This window comes from Fundulus heteroclitus, chromosome 15 (genome assembly GCF_011125445.2).
Source record: "Fundulus heteroclitus isolate FHET01 chromosome 15, MU-UCD_Fhet_4.1, whole genome shotgun sequence".
NCBI classification, from domain to species: domain Eukaryota; kingdom Metazoa; phylum Chordata; class Actinopteri; order Cyprinodontiformes; family Fundulidae; genus Fundulus; species Fundulus heteroclitus.
In genome coordinates this window covers 4,554,653-4,580,761 of record NC_046375.1, presented here as the reverse complement: position 1 = coordinate 4,580,761, position 26,109 = coordinate 4,554,653, and the positions used below count along the sequence as shown (strand labels likewise).

Below are 26,109 nucleotides of genomic sequence, written 5' to 3'. Positions count from 1 at the left end.
TATCATTGAATGGCAGCATTGTTGCAATGACATTCAATTTCATTAGTTTGTGTATTTTTGGGTGCATTAAAATTTTTATGGGCCTTTCATGTGTCTTTTGGAACTAGATGAAGCTAAATGTTTCCCTTTGAACTTTTTTGTGTGCAGCCAAATATGCATATATGTATATATATATATATATATATATATATATATATATATATATACATACATACATATATATATATATACATACATATATAATATATATATATATATATCATACATACATATATATACATATATATATATATATATATATATATATATATCTATATATATCTATATATATATCTATATATATATATAGATATATATATACAGTTTAAGTGCCGTTTTATTTATTTTCTTAATTTAATACTACCGTGTTGAAATCCTGGCAAAACGCAACATGAGTGTTTCTGTTGCTTTGGTTGTTGTCAGGTTGTCTTTTAAATAATGTTCAGCACCAGGAGCAGTGGACCAAACATCGCTCGCGCAATTAAAATCCACCTCAAACAACTCTGGCTTCTGTTTTACAAACAGTTCAATCAAAGCGAGCATAAAATGCTAAATTTTAGTGGAAATCCGTTTGCTTTGTAGGCCCTTTAAGTGCACCCTAAATTATGTGACGGAGTACACGCAGCTCATAAAGACAATCTAAACTTGCCAGAGGAGAGTTTTACAATCATGAGATTATCACTTTGACACATAAAGGCTGTGTGCAGAGATTCCTTCATTACAGCCATACATGCTATCATTAAAATGTAACCTGAATACCCCTCCAGAGTTTCCTATATTACATAAAATAGCTATATTCTCCTGAGCTACATTTATTTGTCAAACTATTTTAGTCACAGGGAAGAACGGTGGGAGAAGCTCGTGCATCCCTGCTATTTTGTTACAGCATGACACTGAAATCCTTAAGTCAGGATAAAACCATTTAATTCCTCTGACGAAAAAAAAGGACTTAAAGCCATCATAGAAGTTTGTAGTCCGCCGTCAATATTTGCTGAGAGTACTCTTCCATGCAGAAGCACAAAAGAATATTGAAGGAAAAAAAATTTATTTAAATAAAGGTGGAAGAAAACTGAAGATAACTTTGTTCCATTTTTAAAAAAAATCCTACAATTTATAAAAGGACCTGATTTAAGAACCAAGTTATTGACTGAGACAGTGAAACCGCTGTTGGTGTTAGTCACTAATAAGCATCACCTCCCTACAACCTAACTTCTGATTTAGAAAAACAAGTATTTAAACTTGCAGTTGGCCTCTAGAGAAAACTAAAGAACAAAGTAAAGAACTTTGCAAGCCTAATAAGCCTCTGACTGAAACTGGGATACGATGCCTGCCACATGAAAATGAAGCACAAGACAAGAAATTGTGGCGTCAAAAGGCTTGAAGAAGCTTCAAAACCTAAAATATTTTGGGTTCAGATGCACATCTCAACCTATTAAACTGCAGCATCTGCCAAGGAGATTACCTCAATAATGGTGAACACGTAAGAATAGATTTATCTCGTCTTGCGCTAACATAATCTCAAGATGAAAAAAAGTGCAGAAAATTCCAACCTTTCATTTCAGTCCGTCTATTTTTTGGTTAATAAATAAGTTAGAGATCAATAAATCAATCTTTCCTTTTAACAAACACTTATTATCTTCCCTACATAAAACCCCTGATATATAAAAAAGAATAACTAATAAGCATTTTACATTCATACTTTTCTTTTTTTATTGTAAGTCCATGAACTTCCTGTTCCCCTGAAGGAAAGAGACAAAGAGTGGATTTTGCTCAGCCACACTTCAAAATGGGAGAGACAAGAGAGCATGTCCCTTATACAAGAGAGTTGTATGTTGGGCTCAATTCATTTAGGAAATGGCTACAGGAAAATACACTTCCTGATATAAGTGACCTGATAACCATTTAAAAAGCTTAAAACAGGACATCTCTTCAAAATGGGAAAGACAAGAGATCAAAAAGTGGCATTTTAGAGGTCATAGAGTCACTTTAACTATAGGTTGGTTAAGACATGCCTGGAAAAAGGCCTTTTTTCTCCCAGCTATGACCAACACTAACCTGTTGAGTTTGCTAAATGGTACTAAATGGTCCAAGTGAGCCTTTCACAAAGTAAAGAATGAGAATGGGGCAAAGCACCACATGCTTACTGTTAAGTATGGTGGAGAATGTGTGGTGCTGTGGGCCTGTTTCTCTTCAAAAGTCCCTGTTAACCTTCTTAGACTGCAGGGACTCACAATCTCCTTAAAAGATGAGACTATTTTTAACGAAGAATCGGTGGGATCTTCTAAAAGGATGAGAACGGGTTGGGATTGGGTCTTTCACACACAAAATCATCCTTCTTCCAAAGCAATCTCAATCACCAAAATGGAATCTGGTAAAGCCTGTGGGAATGAGCTAAAGAGATGAGAACATAAGAGAGGACCCAGGGCTGTGGGGGATCTAGATTGTTAAATCTCTCTCTTTGTGTGGTCCAACTTCCTGAAATTGTAGAGGAAAAGAAGCTGCCCTCAGATTATATACAGATTTTTTTGTTTTTGTTTCTAAGTGAAACTATGTTACTGCAATAAAATAGGATTCTTACACATGTTTTTTTCCCAGGAGTATTGCAGCTCCCACCGATGCCCTTTTCTTGGTGAAAACCTGCATCCGGTCAAACATTTCGGCTCAAACAAAGCGGCGCGCCATCCTCACCTTAGCTTCAGAAGTGGGTTCCAAGTAACACAGACGGTTTCCCAGTCCCTCTGCGGCCAGACAGAACTTGCGATGTTCCTTCTGGATGGTGGCCACACACTGGAGCACCACCTCATCATCCTGTCAGGGCGGGAGGGGAGAGAGGAGTGTTAATGCCAAATATGCTCCGACAGTGACCTAACTGAAATAAACAACATGCCTCCCTGACCGGGAATTTACAAAAGCATGACAACTACTTCGTCTTGCGCTTGCGGAGTTGGGAAAACCCGTTCGACTTTGCATCGCGGCTCGACGACCGCGAATTTGTGATTAGAGTTGGAACAACACAAATTTGTTTGAACAAGAAATGCATCAGGGGTAAAACTGTGTTGATCAATAATAAAATATCATTTCTAGAACCTGACAGACCGTAGGTGGGGGAGAAGAAGGCCTCGACTCAATCAGCCGAGGCAACGACGGGACATCTGTTTCTGTCAGGCTGCAGTGGGTCAGGCTCTACTTAGCAACGCACACACAGGTATCGATTTTGTTTGTTCTGTGTGTGTGTGTGTGTGGCGTCTTTGTCTCCCGGCAGCTTGCGTTCCCCCCTCCGATCTCAGTTAAGGGTTGCCATGGCTCTGGCTCCCACCTTCTCAACAGCCGTATTACCTCAATAGATTTAGATACAGCCCGAGCAGACGACCTGACGTGGGGGGGGATGACGGGGGTCTGGGAATGTTTAAGAAAGCAGCTCACTGGTTCTAAAAGCAGAAAATAGGAGCAAATGCAGACGGAGAAAGGTTTTACACTCCGAGCAGCAACTTTGCATTAGAAAATCTAAAGATTGCGAATCTTTCAAGCGAGGCAGCGAGTGAAGTTAAAAATGGGAGCCACGGTTTGTTGTTTCAGGACACAGATCGGGAGAGGAACTTAATACGGCCAGCAGGACGACCAAGGGCTTGGCACTTCATTAAAATCGAGTAAATAAATCTCTTTCTATTCGGCTGTTTAGGATTCTAGTGGCCTTATGACCCAGCAGGGTCTGGCATCGTTGCTCAATAAACTATCTTTATGCCTACATGTGAACAAGCACTGTGTTTTTACATATAAGCACACATGCATAAGACGGGGCACGTAATCAGTTTCATTGCACGCCATTTATTTTTCCGTGGAGCTTTAGTGTCAGAGGGTACATGTCTGAATATCATTCAGTTCCCATCATTCAGTTTAATTCATCTCCAGTGAAAGCAATGGGAGGCCTAATTTCAATCTTAATAAAATGTTAAAGCTTTCATGTCAGCAGGAACCAGAATTTTAGATTTAAAAGGCATTGTCTTTTATTTATTTCTTTCCTTTTTCACCTACTTGTATCTCCATCTGGTTATCTTAATGAGTTCTGACATCTACTTTAGAAATTGCAGTTTTTCTCTCTCACATTTTTATTTGAATCGTCGCCCTTTGTTGCTTATTCTTCGAATAGAGCAGACGTATTCATCGCAAATCATATTCTCAGTTCAGAGTTAGTAAATCCATAGACATTAGTTGGCAAAAGTGTAAAGTAAAAATCCCTTTTCCAGCAGCTTCATCATATCTTTTTTGAAAATGATGAGAGAGAAACCCAAAAGTGAAATATGTAATACAGATTAACAGTGTTGGCTATAGATTATTTCAAACTGCCTGAACCTAATGCCACTCTTGTTTGTTTTTGTTTTTTTATCAGTGTTGCAAAAACCAAGACCAACTACACCTTACGGAACGGTTCTCAAGGGTCTTTTCAGAACTTCGATAACAGAACTCGCTTCAATGTCATGAAAGGAGCATTATTTATCCTGTAATGTTGAATTGATGCAAATTTACTGCGATTAGGCCAAAAATCATCAAGTGCCCAGCAAAAAAAAAAAAAAAATCATCTTAAACATTTTCACATTCCATCATGTTAAAGCCACCAACCTCATTTTATGTTATTTTTTTATGGAATAAAATGTGACAGATTAACACCAATTAGTGCATAACTGTGAAGTAAAATGTAAATGATACATGGTTGATAATGTGTTTTACAACTAAAAATATATCTTTTTTTAAGTGGCATGTATTCATATTCACTCTCTTTTAAGTGATAGTGGCTACATCATGATGTGGGGACGCTTTCCCCCAGTAGAGACAGGGAAGCTAGCATGCTGAGGAGGTAATTCAGCCATTTGATTCGGATGTGTTGGACCCATCTAAACGTTGCAGGACTGTCAGAGAACTGGAGTTTGACACACCTGCTTTAGTTGTAGATTCAACCATAAGAATGGCCTAATCAAAGTCCAGATCTAAATCCAATTAAGAATCTGTGGCAAGTCTTAAAGACTGATGGACTGAATCCAATTGCATGCCACACTTTCCAGATATGAAAACCAGGGATTACTTCCATTCCTCTTGACCACATGCTCTACAAACCATCCAAAAACCTTATTTTCCCAAGGCATTTAGTTTGATGTAAGTTTGGAGGGTAGGAGTTGATGTTCAAGATGTAACACAGTAATGCTTTTGGCTATGGGTGTTTTCAGACTGCAGCTGACAACTCTCTGATGACTCCTCAAGTTTGTTCTGCACAGAACTGACCAAATATATCCGTAGAACTGGTTCTGGAAGGTCTTTTGTAGCATGTGCTCCAGATACAGAGCTTTCCTAGCAAGAGTTAAAAAAAAATTCAATTCAATTTTATTTATATAGCACCAATTCATGAAACATGTCATCTCGAGGCACTTTACAAAGTTAAAATCAATCATATTATACAGATTGGTCAAAAATGTCCTATATAAGGGAACCAGTTGATTGTTCCAAAGTCCCAACAAGCAGCATTCACTCCTGGAGAAGCGTAGAGCTACAGGGAGAGTCGTCTGCATTGTCCATGGCTTTGCAGCAATCCCTCATACTGAGTAAGAGTCCAACCCTTTTTGACATGTGTTGAACCAGCATAGCTGTACAGTGATTTGGCCTGACGGCATAAATGTTTAAAGGGACCATGATAACAAATTTCAGTTTTGGGGGTATAATATGATCTGTTGTGCACTGATGAGTCCGTGTTCATGTCAAAACTAAATACCAAAGGACCGGCTAAGGGGCGGTTAGCTTAGTTACTTTGCTCGAAAACGGTCAGCTCAGAAAACGAGCTGTCTTTCTACGTATTTCACATTCTCCAATCAGAGCACACCTTCAAGCCGACAGCGTCTCAATAAACCACAATTCTGTGCAACTTTTATTTGTCAGCATGATAGCATAAATACAATACCCGGTGGTATTCCTAACAGCAGCTAGCACCACAACAATTACTGTTAATACCACTGGCTGTCAGACATTGGGAAAATTAGATGCAAAGTGGTTTCCATTCATCGACAATACTTGGCTGCTGGCTGTTTTTGTGACTTCAGTATTCCTAACTAAGTGGTGAAGCCCACCCACCGAGAACAATTCACAAGGATCAGTTTCTATTGCGATGCTTCCCAGTTTATTGAAGACTACTTTAAAAGTGTTTGGCCTAAAGAACAAACTTCTAACTTCAACTGATTTGAATTTAAGGATGCTAACTTCAGATTCAGCAGAAGTTAGTTGTATCTTGCAGCATCTGTAAGACCAGGTCTCCCTTGCAAAAGAGATTTTTAATCTAAATGGGTATTACCTGGTTAAATAAAGGATAAATAAAATAAATAAAAAAATAAGACAAAAAAATGAACGGAACCAAAATAAACCGACTATCAGCTTTGCTGAACAGATAAATCACGTTTAAAAATCAAGAGTCATGTCACCATTTTGAGCAAGAGGCCAATAAATAGAACCTCAGGAGGCGCCCTGTGTGACAGGTTTTACACGGATCTAATCACCAATAAAAAAAGGTCCAAAGCACTAATGATTTGGACATGTGTGCCTGACATTTTAAGACAGTTTCTGCCTCTGCACTCCTGACTTGATCCCAAGCCAGAGAATCCGGTGACTCTGAAGGCAAAGCAATATTTGCAACAGCAGAGTGACCATCTGCTAGACAGCTAGACAGATAAGAAGCAGCTTCATTACTATGTATAGGGCCCCGGGGCTCTGGTAGGAGGAGGTAAGTGAGGGCCGGGTGAATGTTTCAGCCTGCTTCCAAGTGCAGAGGGGGGGAACTTGACCCTGCCCTCTCCCACCCGTGTTCTGGATCTCACAGCTCCAATATGTCTGCACACAAATATCAGCATTAAAGGACAGCGAGAACAGAAAAAAAAATCTGTTTTTCTTTCACTGCTGATTCATTTCTCACACCACTTTGGGGTGAGTTGACCCTCGTGAAAAGACCCTCAGCGTTTGTCATCCTGTTTTTTCTACCTGTTCTTCTTTGTATGAAACAACCAGTGTGTGTGTGTGTGTGTGTGTGTGTGTGTGTGTGTGTGACAGCAACAGGTGTGTGCATGAGTGTGTGCATGTGAGACCTGATGCATCCACCGAACGAAACCCGAGATCTCTCCCGATGCTCCTGCGTGCCAAAGAAACTCCTACAATTCACCCTCCGCTGCCACCAATGTGAACTTGAGAAAAGTTGAATCCGTTCAGCCCCTCGGTGCTTCTATTTTGACGCACTTGCCTCTTTATATACTCGACAGAGCGCGACACTTGTTGCACTTTGGAAGAGGGAACAAGTAATGGAAGGGGGTTGGAAAATCCGAACGAATCAGGAGAATTCCAGAAAATTTGTCTCCTTGTTCACACCGTCTGCGAGCAGCGGTCTGTTTAAACTGGTCTGACTTCGCGGGAGTCATGTTTCTCATAAATGTCAGACGGGGGTGCTAAGTACAGCCTGAGCTGGGTGTTTTTAGCGAAGCTTTGCTAACAACATTTAGAGCGAAGCAGATACTGTGTAGATGTGTGAAAACGAGAACCCGATGAACGGGATTAGAGCTGGAATGATGCAAAAAGAAATTTAGTTACAAGGGGGACTTTTCTGCTTGAGGTGAAAAGACAAACTTAAGTTGGAAATATCTTCAAAATATCATTTTGTGGGAAAGATGTAACAAAAAACTGACAAGTAGAAGCATTCTGAGAAGGACTACAAAAGGGATGTTGTATTTTAATCGTGAGATTATGGTGGAGTGGGAGGAGGACAAAAAAATCTAATGAGCACAGCTTTCATACATATTCTAGCCCCTGAGTGAATAATTTATAGAACCACATTTAGCTGCAATTACATCTGCAAGTCTTTTAGGGAAGGTCTCTTGCAGAGGCATACTACGACTCTCTACCAGATTTACACCAGAGAGAGAGACATTTTTGCTCATTCTTCTTTACAAAACAACTCAATCGGCATCTGTGATAACAAAAGTCCTACAGGTTTGAACTTTGACTAGGCCACTCTAACCCTTGGCTATGCACTGATCTAAATCATTCCATTGCAGCCTTTAACAGGTTTTCTTCCAGGTTGCCCTGAATTTAGCTCCATCCATCTTTCTCTCATCTCTGATCAGCTTCCTTGTCATTGCAGAAAAAAAGACCTCCTGTAATTTGATCATCATTTTGATCAAATGATGTGCCGTCTTTTTTGTCCCCAACACATTGCCCATTCCATATCAGTTTGGGTATCCAGCATGATTTCTTATCCAATTGAGATTTGATGTGTTTTGAAAGTGTTCCTTTAATTTTTGAGCAGCGCAAATTAAATTGTGCTACTGTACATTCAATGGGTGTGAATTCTTTTAACAGGCACTGTAGTATAACAGAGAATTTGGCAAATGGCAGATAAATCTCAGAGGTTATGGCCGTTTAGTCATGCATGGCTGTTAAAGATGGACAAATTAACGATTATTCCCCTTCTGTTGCTTCGCTCTTGTATTTTTAATAGATTACCTGCTTTTTGTAAAACAAATCTGTATTCCTCTCTCGTCAGTCTCTAACGTGCTGAAGGTTTTCTGCAATGACTAATATATTCTCTGTCAAATTTTCAGACCCAATAAAAGGATCTGAAATGGGGCAGAAAGATTTTGAACTTGTCTTGCCTCGCTTGAAATTCCTGCAACTGAATCAGTGCTGCTTCCAATCAGCAGAGCTGTCATGCAGTTTTGTCCAACGTAATGCACAGTATATGGCACAAGTAAATTAAATTACGTGATGAAAACCAGGCCGCATAAAAGCCAGGCTGCTTTCAAATTTTGCCAATGTCAAACTACAACTCATGGTAAACAAAAAGTGGCCAATCGTGTTAATGTAATTTATTTAAAAAAACAAGACTAAACACATAAACAACCATATCAAATTAGTATAATTAAAAGAAAACTAAAAAAGGAAAAGGCAATTGTATGGTATAAAAATCTAACATGAAGCCAAACCAGCTGGAAAAAAAGCTGATCTAGATGACAATGCCTTATTTTTGCTTCTTGTAATCTGTGACCTGTGAAGGCGTCGACATACAAGTTGTCAACCAAAAAGGTTTAAACTTTCTAAAACCCTGCGGCCATTTCTCTCTACTTTTTGCTAAATTGCATGAGATAATTATTGTTCAGTTCAAAAAATGATGTATCTTGGCCGACGTGTAATGAACATCTGAACATTTTTAACCCCGTGTGGCTTTGACATCCATGAGTTTGGACTACATGACCTTGTTTATAAGTTCATTAGCAAATACTGAGACATAATTGTTCAAAAAAGGCAACAGAGAATAGAAAAAATTAAACTTCTTGAAAAACATCACTCTAAAACAGTATAACAATATCACAACAGTTCCTGGACAGACGACGTTCGTTTTTTCTGCACTCCTACAGACTCCATGTACACAACAAAATGTATTTAAGGGTTAAAACATGTTACATGGAAGTCCTTTTAAAGCAAACATCTTTTAAATAGTCTTTGTGTCAAGCCTATTCCGGGGCAGAATCCCCATTGCCATATTTGAATGACGATGTTGCACAAGTAACAGGAGTTAACATACCACGGTGATAACATAGCATTTGTAAAACCATTTCTTTAAATGTTTCTCCAACATGTTTTACCCACAATAATTAGCACCAGCAGCAACCTATCTGAGACAAATGAGATTGCATACCAGCATTTTCACAAACCAACCACTATACACAGGATTACTTTAAAGTGCGTTTTTAGAGTAAGATGGCATGATGTTAAACAACCAGCTGTAGACAAATTGCAGAAAGGTGTCATGACAGACAGTACCCTCAACAGAGCTAGTATGACGTCTACATCCCCGTAGTGCAGTATCTCAGGTAAAACACGTACTGATTAAATGTGGAAAGGTGAAGCTTTCAGGTGTTTCCATTCATTGCTGCTATGTGTTATACAATCACTGCACTGCTCCTTGAAGTAAAAAGTATCTTGGGGTTCATGGGACACAGTTGTTTGGAAGCAACGGGGTGCTGAGTGATGCTTGTGCACATCAGTGTAATAATGCAGGTCAGAATTGGAGCATGTACGTATCGCCAATCAAACAATCTCCAACCAAATTCCAGCAGATACTTTAATTTTCCAAATCTAACTATTTGTCACAACCACTTATCAGAGTTACCAGAGGCAGACTACATTCACCACATAATGTGTTTTAAATCTCTAGGTATGGTGGCAGTTTGCTAGCTCTTCAAGCCAGTGCTCTTGGTATGTCTCCAAAATCACTGGACAAATCACCATATAAATTATAACCTTATGAACTTGCATCCAAGCTGGAGTCTTTGATATTACTTCTATCTTCTTTGCTGGAAATTGTCTATGCACTGATGACCATGCGTTGTGTTCCCTATTTAACACAATGGGACCCCTCTGGGGACTCTGGCTTCCTCCCACAGTTCAGGGCAATTAGGATAACACTTCTCCCCAAATTGCCCTGAGGTGTGAGTGTGTGTGTGGATGGTTGTTTGTCCTGTCTGTCTCTCTGTTACCCCCCCCACACACACACACACACACACACACACACACACATACACACACACACACCTTACACAAGCGAGTATAGCTAATGGAGGGATGAATCATTCTTATTTATTTTTTTTCAAATATCAAATATTTTTCAATTCAATTTTCTTCTTCTGGTCCAAACTTTAGAAATGCAAGGCAACAGTGCTACCAACTACACCTCTGTGCAGCCCTGATTATGAGGCATGACCTTTAAACAAAGAAAAAGGTAGATTACGAGTTACAAAAAGATTTAGTATACAGATCATTTCTGGTTTGTTTTTGCTAGAAAAGTCTTGCCACATTAATTAATTCCTTTGTGTTCAGTTTGCAGTTTATTCTTGTGTTTTGTTCTTTATGTATTTGGAGGTAGTTATTTTTGATCAGCCTAAATCTTTTTCCCTATGGTTTCTTTAATTTATTTGTGTCTGTTCAGCTTCCTTTGTTTTAATTATCAACCTTCCATAAACCCGCCTATATTTGCTCTCTTCCACAGGGTCCTAATCCCCTGATTAATTCTCCAGCATTCAATGTCATTCTCAACTCTTCCCTCAGTATATAAGCTCTCTGGTTTTCATTGTTCTTAGCTGGTTCCTTTTGTTACTCTATGGTCCATACCCTGTTCTCCTTGTGTAAGCTCTGTAAGTTTTTTGTTTTAATTATCAAAGCTCCAACAAGCTCATCAAGTTTCTGTCTACATCCCACTCTCAACATGTGTATAAAACATAATGCTGTCAGGCTGCTTCACAGCCCTCCTGCAACTGATGACAGATTTAGATGTATATGGTGTTCTCCAAATCAATTTGATTTTCGTGGCTTATTCTGTATGCATATTGCCTGTGTGGCAGCTCTAAATAATGGAACCCACCGTGTGTCAGGGACAACTCATCCACCTGACCGTAAATAGAAAATCGAGAGAATATCTGCTTTAGAGGGGAGCAGTTTTTATGATGTATCACCACATTCCGCCGGCAAGCAGAAATGCTGTGTGAGGAGGTTCTAAGACTTGTTTATGTCTGAGAGGTGTAAATGTGCAGAGATCAGGAGAAGTTAAGACATCAACTAAGCCCAAGGCTGACTTGAGTTTACTTTTCCACCTTCAGGATCCCACCTCCTGAAAGAAGCAAACAACTGTTGGTGCTCTTCGTGTATCAAATTTATTATGCCACATGACAGCTTCATAATAACACACCATTTTCTCAGAAATACTTCACTTAAAAGTTACTAAGTAAATAAAGAAAAGATGCAGGGTAAAGTGTAACTCTTCAAAAGGGACCTTGATAAAGCCGTCAGTGAAAGAGCTAAAAAGAGTTGGCAATGATTTGTAGGCCTGTCCAGCAGTACAAAATGTCTCATCTAGATTATAGCTTCCAAGGATGGATACACACATCTCAGAGGAAGTACTAATTTGTCCAAAGTGACATTGTGCTTATTGAAAAGCCAAAAAGGAATAATTGAATAAGGGGCTGTAATTTTTTATAATGGGAAAAATTATAGTCATACCCCATTAGTTTTAAAATGATTCAGCTTATTCTGCTGAAGTCAAGTCAAAGAGTATGAAAAACTCAGCAACAATAGTATTAGACTATCATTAACTTTATTCTCCATCTGCGCAGTTGTTGTTTTTTTTTTTTGGAGATGTGGAAAGTTGCTAACAGAGTTACTCTCTCCTCCAGTGGACGAAAACCTAACTAATCCTGTTTGTACTGCCTTGCTTTGCTTTCCAAAGTGTTATTGTATGTATTTATTTACAAATAGTCAGTACAATACTTGCAGAAGAAAGCAGTCTCAACCTTAATTTCTGGTTTGGAGATTAACTAAGGCATTTCTGTATGAGTTAAACTAATGGTGCTCAGAAGATGACAGTTAAGGAGGACTCAAAGCCCATCTAAAATAGCCGTGTATTGATCTGAATCCAGGTATCATCAAAGCATTTTTAAAGAATCGTATTGGACTGATGAAACTGGAAAGGTTTTGTAGGTCTACTGTTTGTTTGTTCCAGCTACATCCCCAGTTAGTCCTTTCACTGTTTTGCACAGCCAGTTATTATAAATCCTTGATTGTTTCTTTATGTGTGTGGCTTGCAAATCTTCACTGTGCAGATTGTTGTTTTACCTTTTGCAATCACATTGATAGTGAAAGAGAAGCTAGTCCACCTCCCTGACTTCCTGTGTCATGTAACCTGCTCCGCATGCTTTACTTGGATCAGAGATACCCAGCATCCCAGTATAGATTTACAGAGGTGAAAAAACTAGTCATCAAATTTTCCAACAAGTTTTGCAACAGGAGAACAACTTTTTTTTCTATGAGCCCTGTCTGTACAGAACTGCAGTGAAACACAAACGAGCCAAACGATCAAAATTTCATATCAGAAGAGAGAGGAAACTGTCATTAGCCGCGGACTCGGCTTATGCTCTACATAATAATATCCTCAGCAGGATCCAGAGGCGAGTTTACTGAAGACTGCGGCTGTATGTGTCGATATAACATATTACAGTTCCGCACAGAAGAACATTATAGCTTTCCCAACCCCTATGAAGCAGCATTTTGAGACTGTAGTACAAAAACTTGGGGTGGTACAAAATATCTGTTGCTATCTAAAAAGAAACAATACTTTTTAAACCATGAGTGGTTGTCTGAAATACTGCGTAATTCCATTAATTGTGACGGATCATGTACTACTCATAGAAGGTAGATTGTTACTTTACTGTTTATAGGATACATTGTGCCAATTTAAGTATTGAAATGGGGCTTTTCATTGAAACGAGCTAATTCTTCATTAACTCACATTATTGAGTTAGCAGCAAAAAAAAAAAAAAAAAAAGCTGACCGGGATGTCCTTAAACTAATACATACTGAAAGTCATACATATAAAAAATTGGAACAATTACCACTGTTACTACACTAATAAAAATGAACATCTCTCCTATCAGAGGAAAGAATGTAGCAGCAAAACCTGCATTGTTTCGCTTTGTGTGGCTATATTTTCTGCAGAAAAAAGGCCCCAGAGTCATCAGTTATTTAAGGATTAGGCTAAGGGCACAAAAGTATTTCAGGCATTTGAGTAGATATCAGCTTGACATTCATTTAAGAGTTTCTCTCTGACTCTACAAGCTGAGATTGCTGTAATTACTTTTTACTACAGGGAACATATTGACTGATCATAACCACTCCTCATAGCCCCGCTTGAAGCCAATGAAACTCTGCAATATAAGGGAAGAAAATAAAGGTAAACCAGTGAGCAATAAACTAGAGGGATCCCATCAGCAGTCTGACGGGTGAAGATGAAGAATATTTTTAAAGAGCTTATGCAAATTTCTGAGAACGACTTACATTTCAAAGTTTAAAAATAAGAATACTGTGATGAAAAACAACTAGAAAAACCTCAAAATGCAAAGCAATCCAACAGTTACACTTCTTTCTACCTTTTATTTCTGCCTTCACAGTGGGTAGACTCCCTTGTATCAAAGGGAGTCTACCCACTGTGCCAGAAGCATTTTGCTATTTATAGAGTCTGTCTAGCCAACTTCCTGCTTAGTCTTTCTTGTTACCTGCTACATGTATTTTTAATAATTGTAAGGATGTAAAACGTAATGAGTTTACATGTGTAGAGTCAATCATTTAAACAGGATATCGTGGTTGAAGGATTCGGTTTGTATTACAAGGTAATTTGTAGTCATTAAGAGCCTCTTCCTGCAGCCAGTTACAGATGAACTTACATAAGATTTGTGGATAAATGGAAACTGGAATTCTTTTTTTTTTGGGCTTAAAAGAGGAAAACCTTGTCATGCCTCCTTCATGTTTTTATATGTAGGCCATTATGTAACTAGTTGTTCCATTGTTGACAAGCAAATACTTTAACCTAGGCAACCCTTTTATAGTGGAGAAGCATTAGGCTAATGCAGCTCCATCTGATCTTGCATAATGTAAATGACCATTTAGTCCTCCAACATCTCATTTACAGATTAAAACAGTGGAACAACCGTCATAGCGTTGAATCCAGCTGGTGTTAAATCACGGTTATGTGAATGATAGCCCCCCTGTGTCCTTCACTACAGATGACTGAAGGGAGCCAGAGAACACGCTGGTCCTCTGTCATCCGGTCCTGCTAAATCAATACGGAGGAAATCCTTCACATTTAATTTGGTAGAGGAGGCAGGTTCCCCTGATCTTTTATGGCACTTTAACTGCAGAGGCAAACTTTGCAAGTAAATCAGCTGGTGCCATGAAAAAAAAATGTGGCGTACTGGAAAAATGAAGCGATGACCGCTTTTTATTTTACTTTCTTTAAAAAATGTCCAGTCTATTGAGCTTTTTCTGATATTACTTATATCTATGGGTGTCTCTTCACACTTCCACATCAAAGTATCAATCAGTTTTCCATAAAAAAAACATATTTCAAATGACTATAATAACATAGAACTGAATACCCTTTTCTAAGTTACATAAATATAATATGAATTAGGCCGATTCTGCTTTGTAACTTCTTTGTAACTCAGAAAAAGGCTAAAACAATGTGGCTACCTATCTATATTTATTAATATCTACAGTCAGGGCAATGAACTAACTTTAATATTGGAACCATCAGATGCCTGCTATTTTCATGTCAATTGGTAGTTTGGGAGGTATGCCAAGAAAATGCCCTTTTTATTCCATCATCAAAAATTCACACCAGTAGAGGTTGTGTAATAATACTGGGACCTTAACTGGATTAATTTGTTTTAACCAGATGAGAATAAAATTACGCTTTTTAGCGGCAAATATTCCAAGTGGCGACGGCAGGCAGCAAAGTATGAATTAGGCAGAAAAAGACTCTATGATTCATGGCAGGCATGGTGGAGGATCTGTGATGCTGAGGGTTTATCTCATTTCAATTCTCCAAACTTTTAAAAGGAAATCAGTGGGCATAGTGCGCTGTCTTTAAGATACCCATGCATTAACTGTGAAAAGTTAGTGAGTGGGCCTTTAAATGTACACCTGGCATTACTTTCTCTATGAGTACATCAATTTCAGTGGAAGGGGCATGTAATTATAACATTTAATTACATTTCAAAGACCTAAAACCAATTACAACAAACACCTTTGATTCCTAATCTGCCAAACAGTCCCTTACCTGACAGCTGTTTGACCCTGTCAATTACCAGACACACTAAGCTGCAGAAAATGTTGTATATTACTCAGTGGTTTAAATCATTTCCTTTTAAATGCTACATTATCCCCATAAAAATGGTGTTTAAGTGCTTCAAGTCTTGTGCTGTCATGACTAAAGCAGAACCCCCTTGGTGTGGTTTAGTGCCAGGCTAGCAGAGCTGTATGTGCTTGGGAAGCATCATCTTTAAAAAGTCTAAATTTAACCCCCCAGAGTCTTCCGCTTGGTATGCACAGGGCTTCCAGAACAACATAAACTCCAAATAAGCCCAGTAGGGCTGCTGCTGCTGCTGCTGTTGCCACGCAAGCGTCAATCACCTGGTTTTTTTTTGTTTTTGTTTTTTTTGTTTTTTTAAGGTGCAACTCACCTGCTCTGCTGCAGGCAAAAACAAGTTCCAGCCGTCATATTGTTATGAAAGAAGAAGAAAGAAATTTTACCCGAGCTAGTTCAGTAACAGAACACCAGTCAGGTTTTCAGGCATGTGAAATTTGATATAAAGATGATGGTGAGTGTTTCATTAGCTACAATTTTGCTTTCCGACCCATCCATAGTTGGTGGGATATGAACTGATTTTACCTCCAGCCAGTTCTATTTCCCGCTGCCAAGGGATGGCAGTGTCTTAAGTTTCAACTCGAAATTCTTTCGAAAATAAACCGCTTGACGAGCCGGTCTTCAAATTATTTACAGATTCGATGGTGGTGAAAGTTATGCCTCTAGTATGTTTGTTTGTTCTTCTTGCGGTTGGCAGGATTATTTAAAAGGCTACAGACTGACTTGGAAGAAAGCGGAGGCATGCCACGGCATCAGTCTCACACGGACATCCAGGCTTAACCCCTGTTGGCTGCTGCCTTTGGGCATTTCTTGTTAAAGAAGACAAAAGACTGAGGCCAGTGAGGAACAAATCGGATCACTACAGATGATTTTAATGAACGACACAGCAGGCAGATGTATCAGTTGGCGTCAAACACGATTTTTGTTTTGTTTTGCTTTTTGAAGTACAAATGCCCCTTGAACCTCGTTGACTGACAAAAAAAAATGCCAAATGGCAGCAAATTCTGCCATATTTGTACCACAAACCACCACTAAACACAAACCAAACCAAGGGAAATGGTCACCACAAATGTAGACGAAACATAACAATTAACCGATAAGTTGGTTTCTTTAAAATATCGCAATTAGCATTCTTATTTTAGCGTTTCCTGTAAAACCATCTCTCTCTGCTCTAAGAAACTCAGGGGATGCCCCCCCACCCCCAGACCGCCTTCACCACTCTCAAATCGCTGTTGTCATCAGATAACCAAGATGCCAGTGTGACAGTAGAATCTGAGAGGCGTGGGTCAGCATATCACCGGCATTACAAATAGTAGGAGCTGTTAAGAACAAGGTCCCCCTCTGCTTCTGACAACCAGCCATGCCTTTAGACTCCTCATACAATAATGAATGTGTCAACATCTAAAAACCATCCCATAAACTGACATAAATAAAAAAAAGAGAACTAAACCTATGAGTTATTTTTAGTTCAGATGGATTTTCATGTTAAAAACTTTGACAGTTTTATATCTGGGGGGTTTTCCTCGCCTTGTGAAGCACCAAAATGATCTCAAGACATTTTCAGCACCTTGAGGTAGTGTAGTGTGTTACTACTTGTAAAAGAAGAAGAAGAAGAAGAAGAAAAGGTGCCTAACCAAATGAGAGTTGAATCAAAGCCACTGTTAAGTCGTTTCTTATCTTTACATAAAACCTAAAAACTAATTTTTGAGGGTCTGAACGTAAAGCTCAATAATATTTTGTAAGCCATCACTTCCTGTCATACAGATGAAGTGTGTGCTTGGGTTGCACTGGCCCCACAAAGAGATGAACGCAAACATTAATATTTATAATACAAAGATCCTATTTACTACTTTCTCCATTGAATCAGACTAAACCTTTCCTGTTTTAGGTCAGTTAGGATTTATTAAAATAGTTGCTAAGGGTCAGAATAATTAGAATATATAACTTGAGTGTCACTGTCTTGTTTGGCAAAACAGTAGTCAAGATGTGTAATATGTGGTATATGTGGTAATATCCTTTATGGAGGTAAAGTATGTACTTTTGATTCAGTCATGCAATTACTTTATCTTATTATAATTGCTTATCTTTAGAGTACTTCCATTCGATGTTAATACAGATAGATTTTACTAATGAGGGACAAATTATCTTTTTAAAATAAACTGAATTGGGGGATGGCGGTCGGCACACTCAGCTCTCTAGTTTTAATGTTAACAGCCGCATTCAATTCAATTTCAATTCAATTTTATTTTTATAGCACCAATTCACAACACATGTCATCTCAAGGAACTTTACACAGTCAAATTCAGTCAAATCAGATTGGTCAAAAAGTTTCCTCTCTAAGGAAATAAAGCAGATTGCATCAAGTCTTGACAAGCATTCACTCCTCATGAAAGAGCCTAGAGCTCTTGGACAGTGGACAGTTGTCTGCATTGTCCATGGCTTTACAGCAATCCCTCATATTGAGTGTGAATGTAGGGACAGTGGAGAGGAGAACTCTCCTTTAACAGGAAGAAACCTCCAGTAGAACCAGAACCAGTGTGAACGGTCATCTGCCTCAACCCACTGGTGGTCAGAGAAAACAGAGCAGAGACACAGGAAGCACAGAAGCTCACATTGATCCAGGAATCCTTTCTAGGGTAATAGCCGATGATCTGTCTTCCCTGGATGTTGTACTTTTAGAGACTCTAGGAACCACCAGCAGACCTGCAGTCTGAGAGCGAAGTGCTCTGTTAGGAACATACGGGGTAATCAGAGCTATGATATATGATGGAGCTTGATTATTAAGGGCTTTATACAGACAAGAATAATTTTAAATTCTATTCTTGATTCAACAGGAAGCCAATGAAGGAAAGCTAAAATAGGAGAAATATGATCCCTCTTGTTAATTTTCATCAGAAGTCTTGCCGCAGCATTTTGGATTAGCTGAAGACTTTGAACTGCATTTTGTGGACTTCCTGATAGTAAAGAATTACAATAGTCCAGCCTTGAAGTAACAAATGCATGGACTAGTTTTTCAGCATCACTCCTGGACATAATGTTTCTAATTTTGGCGATATTCCTGAGGTGAAAAAAGGAAACTCTGGAAACCTGTTTAATATGGGATTTAAATGACATGTCTTGCTCAGTATATGGGTATACCAATATATATCAATATGGGTTTTTACTTTATCACCAGAGGCCAATTTAATGCCATCCAGATTAGGATTAAGAAGTTTATTTTTTAAGGACTTTGGTCCAAAGATGACAACTTCTGTCTTGTCAGAATTTAAAAGCAGGAAATTTAAAGTCATCCAAGTTTTGATGTCATCAGGACATAACTGTAGTTGAAGTAATTGATTGGATTTGTCAGGATTTATGGATAAATAAAGCAGAGTGTCATTGGCATAACAGTGGAAATTAATCCCATGATGTCTGATCATTTTACCAATCGTAAATGTACAGTAAAGAGAACTGGCCCAAGGACTTAACCTGCGTTACTCCACAAGTGACCCTAGAGTTTAAAGAAGATTTATGACCAGGTACCTTAATATCTACTGTGGTGCACTACTTTTTTTGTCATTCACGAAAGGTTGAAATTGTCTGCATTTCGGAGGAACGTTACTCTGAACAGGCCTTTTGTATTTGTCTTGACAGAGGATCACATATGTTTTTATGGCTGTATTCAACATGATAATTGTTGAGATCAGTGGCTGTGGGAAGGGGAGAGGCTGTAAAAGAACATTTAAAACTAATGGCATCTTGACCTGCTCAGGAAATTCCAGCATAAAAACATCATTCCAAACATCCCTCCAAAACACCACTTATGGAATAACGTTTGGACGCCACATCCAAGGAACTTGTGAAACACCTGTAACTAGTTGGCGATGACTAAATCAAAAGCTTGAATGACACTTTTCAACAGGTACAACAAAGAAGGGTCCCCTCTAACCAAACATGCCACATGTATATGCTCATTCCGGAAGAGAGGGTGATGAAAGTCAATACTGAGATTTCTGAGACAGAGACCTTTTTGGCTAATTTGAATAATAAACTGAACTTCACTGTGTTGAGTGATAGCTTGGATTAATTGGAATGTATTTAGAAATTCCTTTTTTTTTCATAAAGTGCCTTGAGATGACGTGTTGTGAATTGGTGCCATAAAAATAAAATTAATTGAATTAAAAATACTGCGATAGACTGGCGACCTCTCCAGGATGTACCCCGCCTCTCGCCCATTCAGAGCTGGAGATAGGCACCAGCACCCCTCGCGACCCCACAAGGTATAGACGTTTTAGAAAATTAATGGATCGATGAAAATTAAAAATACTGGACTGTACGGCGATCTGGAGATTCCTGCTATCAAGTGAAATCATATAACGTGACTGGTCTTCTTGTTCCTTCTTCAGCCATTTTGGTCGCGTTGCAGAAGGACTCATCCAGGTGAAAAAGCCTAATGCCATCAGAGGAATCCTTCCACAAGGTGTTAAAATTCAATCGGATGGAACACAAAAGCCTTTATCTGCCTGTAGCCCTCGTTCCCTCATGATTTAAAATGGTTTTACTGATTCAACGCCATCTGATATCGTAGTAATTATTGAGCATTGCAGACCGGGTGTGTGCCTCAAGAACTGCTATGACCACCACCATAATTTTGGTCCTTTCAAAGTACCTCTTAATATCCGTGCATCCATTTTGTCTGAGCCATGTGTTATTTTCAATCTTATAAAACATATAAGTCATCATATAAAACAAACCTAAATGCTTTAAAATGTATTTCCTGTTGAACAAAGTCTCAAAACTGGATGGAAAACTCTGCATTTAACACAAATTGGTTGAATTGAGTTTGGAAGAAAACGGGCAACAAGGACAAATTTAAAATTCAGCATCAGGAACTTGCAAAAAGTGGAACATTCAATCCAAAATAGCAATTATCCTCCTGGGCTTCATTGGCTGTTCAAAGGAATCTTTATGTTTAAGATGCTTGATCTATTTTGTTCAGTGTCTGTTTCAGAACAGTTCAACTGAAATGTTTTTTAAAAAACTGACCTTTTGAGCTATGAAACTCTTTAAAAAATAATTTCACAAACCATTAGGATGACAAGTTCTCTAAATTGGACCTTTGCCAATTTTGAGATATATTCAAACTAGACTTAATGCACAAAGCCTACATGATTTTCAGGATAAATAGGGATGTCTGCTGACCGACAGCTCTCTTCGCACATCAGGGTAATAAAGCTTCATGCAATAAGTACTCTTTCGGGGCACCACTATATCTGTTGCCACCACACCAACACACAAGCTGTCCTATCATTTACAATACCGCACAGAGAGGGGCACTGTAATCAATCTGCGTCAAACAACTAAAATAGTCACCGCGGAGGGCGGTTTGCGTGTGAGGACAACTTAGATTTGAAACTCTTCTCCCCCAGGAGGTGAACGCGCCCTTAAAAGTCAAAACAGCGGGGACAGTCCCGCTGTGGCTGAAATAACAAAAACAAATAAAAAAAAACGTCTCAGCGCCACTAGTAATATAAATCAGTGTGCACAGAGACCGGATCCGTGGCAAAAGGTGCGTGGATTTTAACACGATGAAGGTCGAGGTCAATCAATTTCGTCCTTGCGCCAGCCGACTGAATCCCAAACCCTCATCGTGAACGCCGCCGACAGGTGCGCCTCGGCCGCGGGGGCGCAGCGTGCGGCAACCTGCGGCAACTTCCACGCTCATCAGCTGTGCGGGCGCACAAGCGACGCTGACGGTGCAACAACTTCCGCAGAAAAAAAAAAAACACACTTTGGATGATTTGTTGTGTTGGTGGGACTCGGCGTGAGAAACGGCTTTGAAGCGATGAAAAATATTAAATGTTTCTTTTTTTCTTTTTTACTTACAGTTCTCAAGAACTGGATCTCATCCTCCCCTTCTCCGCCCTCAGCCATGGCTGTGAAGGAGCCTCCTCAGACTCTGGAAGCCACCGCTGACTGCCGGCAGGAACGCAAGCTGAGCCTTACAAGCCGATATTAGCATAGGGCTCATCCACGGCCATATAGGGCAGCCCGACCGAGCCCCCCGCCTCTCCTCTCACTTACAACCCCACGCTCATCCACGCAGCCCACTCCCCCCGTCTCGTCTGCGCTGCGCCCAGCGGCAGTGCGGAGCCGGGGAAGCTGGAGACGAGTAACCAAGGGAGGGTGATGCTTCTGGTGCTGATGATGGTTGCTGTGATTAAATGTATGCAGTGTTTTGTTTTTTTCTTTCGTTTTTTTCAGTGTCTGAAAAACGGTGACGCATTCTGGGAGTAGAGAAACAGCAGCGGGTGAAATTATGAATGACTCTGTCTCCACAGATGGGTTTACAGGCAGGTGTGATGACAAAGGCGCGCCTCATTTAATTAGAATATAATTTAAAAGCTTTTTTTCTTTTTTCTTGTTTCACAAGAGACATTCGGATATTATCTCTAGACTGATTGCATTGAGAGATGAATTTCAAATTCGGTTTAGAAATATTGTTACAGACGATCATAAAATTGGGATTAAAACATGTGTTTCTTCAACATGTGCCTCGTGCTACCACACCTCACTGCACTGGTGCAGACTGCAGTAATTCATGCAAAAGGACAGCAGTGTTACATTTTGCTTTACATACAATAAAGATTTCAGCTGGTGCCAGTGGCCACTGAGCTGGATGTGCCTCCTGGGAACACAACTAAGCCAATACTAAACGGATCACATCATATTGTAGAAAGGGCATCATTAAGTCAGGTGTTTACATAATAGACCAGGAAAGCTCCCTGATCTTTTCACACTTGTTGCTCTGAATCTGGGAAAAAATATATATTTTTAAGGCTAATGTGATGTGATGTCAGCCTCTGCGTATATAGACAGTGCAGCTATTGAGCTATTTTTCCAGACTCATTTTCCAGACTCATTTTTTGTTAAATGCAGTCACGCATAAATCTCTTGTTCATCTTCATCAGAAAACTCACATTATGAAAACTTTGCAGTTTGACTATAATTCAGCCGTCAGTGATTCAGATAGTTTAATCCCACAGACATGTCCATACTGATTCCACTGCCTGATTAAGCAAAATCCTTTTAAAAATAGATAATTGTTCTGTCGTTTAAGTTTTCAAATAAGAAAAGTTTTCCAGCAGATTGTGAAACCAAAAAATAAGGAAACAACCTCACATTCTGAAAACTATAACTTGCATCTAAAGTGAGAAGGGCTCATCTGCAGAAAACATTGCCTTCCAGCAACCAAATTTCTTCATAAAAAAATTTAAAATAAAAAAAAATATATATATATATATATAAATATATATATATATATATATATATATATATATATATATATATATATATATTCAATGAAAATTTTGGTTTTCATTCCAATTTGACCAAAAATTAATAAATAAACAACATTCCTATAGAAAAATACATATTTCTGAGAAAATACCAGCAGATGTAGTTGCAAAAAGAAGCCTATACTTTATACGGTTACTTTAATCGCACTTATAAGAATTAAAAAATAAGGTTACCGCATTCCTGTTTATGGTCAAATACATAATAATAAATAAGACATGAGAATGCGGTAATCATTGTTCTCTATTGGCAAATGTAAGCGGCAGTCATAAGTCAGGTGACTCTGGGGAGGGAAAAACTGGCTCCAAATCATGTCTTCCGTCTATACATGACTGCCATCTGGTGGCCTTAAGGTGTATATCAAGCAAAAATGGACACAACAGTCCTTGTGACCATGACACGTGGTTTGTGCATGAAAGCATTTTTAAGTCTGGGTTCTGTTGACTAAATTTTGATTTCTGCTGAAAACCAAATGAAGCAAAAAAAAGTTACGTTTTCACAGTGACATGGGATTTGTCTCAAAGTTTAGTTTGTTAGTTCATATTTAGAAAAAACAATGCCCAAACCAGTCCAAGCTTCAGAAGCCTGTTGCTTCAGCAGCTTTCCTTTCTGAAGAATTTTTTCAACCTTTGTTTTCTCCTGCTTTGCACCAGTGAAACATAATAACAGAGCATTGCATTGTTGCCCTTGGTGACATTTGACTTAATTCTGAAACCTCCACCTTCTCCTCTGAAGGCCTCTGAAATTCTGCGTGTCGTAGCGGTATCAGACACATGAGCAGTTGTTTGTTTGCTCTAAACGACAGCGATCGCACTGAGGCAGCCGGTCTGTGGTCCGATTAGCTTTCTGAGCAGCACAGCATGGGCCACGACTGACCTAAATAAAGGCAATGGTCAGTGAACTTCAGCAGAACAGATGTGACTTACAGCCGCAGAACTAACTGACACCTTCTTGTTTGAGCTAGCTCTGACAAAAATTACATCTCTAGCAGATTAACCTTGTAACTTCTGAAAGAGTGGTAAAATGGACACTGACCGACTCATAATTAAGATTGAAGTCCAGAAGATTAGAGTAATTAGACCAAATCCCCTCCGTCTGTTTCTTTTCTCCCATCTGGGGGATTAGGTCTTTCGAGCTTTGGAAGATGAACCAATAAGAGATGTTTAAACTTACATCCTGGGTTTGGTGATTGGCCGAAAGCTGGGGGTGTCCCAGCAGGAGGTAGACACGGCTCCTCGGTCACCTGAGCATCGCAGCAGGTACAACAAAGGAGTGACCTGCTTCTGCAAGTAGGGTGCTAATTTGCTGAAGGTAAGTGAATGCAGAGATATGTTGAATCTTGTTTGTAACGTCGATTATTAAGAATAACTACCTTACTATTGTGAAGTAGAATTTAATATGAACCTGAAAGACTAGGACTGGGAGCCTTGGGAGTTTTTACTTTTGTAATGTTGTGCTAATGGTTTTTTTTAAAGCAAGAATTGTTAGCACTAGTTTGAATATAATGGTTTTCTCTAATATATACATGCAAACAAGCAAAATTTGGCAAGCTGCACATCGACCACATGCTGTTTTTAGCCTTAGACGAGCTTCTGGGATATGTCTAGCTACAAATATGACCACTTTTCTTGTCAGAACTGGTAAAACCTATTAAAAAATGTTTGGTTCACGCCTTGGATCCAGTTTCTGACACTAGGCAACACATGTTCAACAAAGATGAGGTCAGGACCACTTCAGAAGAGTAATGTCACCCTCCTTTATCCATCCCAAAAGCAGTTTTAATGTTTGTTTGAGATCATCGTCCTGTTGGATCAACTAAAGTTTCACCCATGTGAACCAGACTGTCCGTCTCGGATTAGGAGAAATTTGTTTAGGATTTTCAGGAACGCACCGGGAAGCCCCGATGATCTGAAGTCTGCTTTGAACTGGGAACAGCTGGTGTCTGTACTGTCCAAAAGATAGAAAGTTTAACATCACCTTGAATGCAGAGAGTGTCGAGCAAAAAAAAAGGGTAGCCCATACTCCAAAAAAGGACACCTTCATGCTCGACTGAACGTAGCAACTGCTCATGCAGACAAGCCAAATGTCCTCTAAAGTGAAGTTTTATGGTCTGACAAGACAAATGGCAAACTGGCTGAATTTTATAAAGCACTTTTCTGGTCATACTGACCACTGAAAGCACTTATACTAGAGCCATATTCACTCAATTGGGCTCACAACCACACCGCTGATTGGAAGGCAACTTGGGGTTTAGTGCCTTCCCCAGGGGGTCATCAACATGTGAGTGAAGGAAGCTAAAATCAAAACTCACAACATTCAAACTTAAAGACAGCTTCCCACCGAGCCACAGTCTCCCACAAAGATTGAGCAATCTGACCCTAGTGAGAAGAGCTATATCTAAAAGAGTCAAAATGAGGTTTTCAGACTTAAAAAGACTGTGACAGCTGTGAGGTACGGTGACAGCAGCATTATGCTGTGGGACTATTTCAAATAAAGTCGGAGGGGCCGATGCATTGCAATGAAGACAGAGGAAAACTTCCAAATTCACCAGCTTGGCTCAGTTAGGACTTCTGAGGGGACAGTTATCCCATGCACACATAGGAACTGATTGTGAAATAGATGAAGTAGACCAACATTATGCTCCTGAGAAGACTCTCTCAAGCTCAGACCTCTAATGAACATTTTCGGACCTAAAAAGCCGATCTATCTGTGCCAGGAGATTATCTAACACCACCAATCTGGCCAAGAAGAGTTGTCAAAATTTCCAACCAACAATCAAGAATCTTTAATCCATTATGTTACCATGTTCAAGTTTTGGCGAGAGACCCGCTCAGAATTCACACAGATGCACGGACACAAACAAGACATAGTGTTCAAATAGTTGGTTGCACAGACAACACTTCCTGAGAGGCTAACAGTGTGCAAATAGTCCTTAGCAACTGATAAGAGAAGACAGATAGTAGTAA

At 39.3% G+C, this 26,109-nt stretch overlaps 2 protein-coding genes across 5 annotated transcripts in view; one reads left to right on the top strand and one right to left on the bottom strand.

Annotated features, from left to right (window-relative positions):
- ryr3 (ryanodine receptor 3) overlaps positions 1 to 21,780 on the bottom strand; it is a 155,828-nt gene extending 134,048 nt beyond the window's left edge. For all 4 annotated transcript variants that reach the window (XM_036147246.1, XM_036147247.1, XM_036147248.1 and 1 more), the window contains exons 1-2: positions 21,674 to 21,780; positions 2,728 to 2,847 (exon numbers count right to left, since the gene is read on the bottom strand). In XM_036147246.1, the coding sequence (XP_036003139.1) occupies positions 2,728 to 2,847; positions 21,674 to 21,721 (168 nt within the window). In that variant the 5' untranslated portion in view covers positions 21,722 to 21,780. The remainder of the gene's footprint in view (positions 1 to 2,727; positions 2,848 to 21,673) is intronic.
- Positions 21,781 to 24,338: 2,558 nt separating this feature from the next.
- fmn1 (formin 1) overlaps positions 24,339 to 26,109 on the top strand; it is a 28,157-nt gene continuing 26,386 nt past the window's right edge. Inside the window, exon 1 of the mRNA XM_036147242.1 lies at positions 24,339 to 24,454. The gene's annotated coding sequence lies outside the window, so the exon portion shown is untranslated. The remainder of the gene's footprint in view (positions 24,455 to 26,109) is intronic.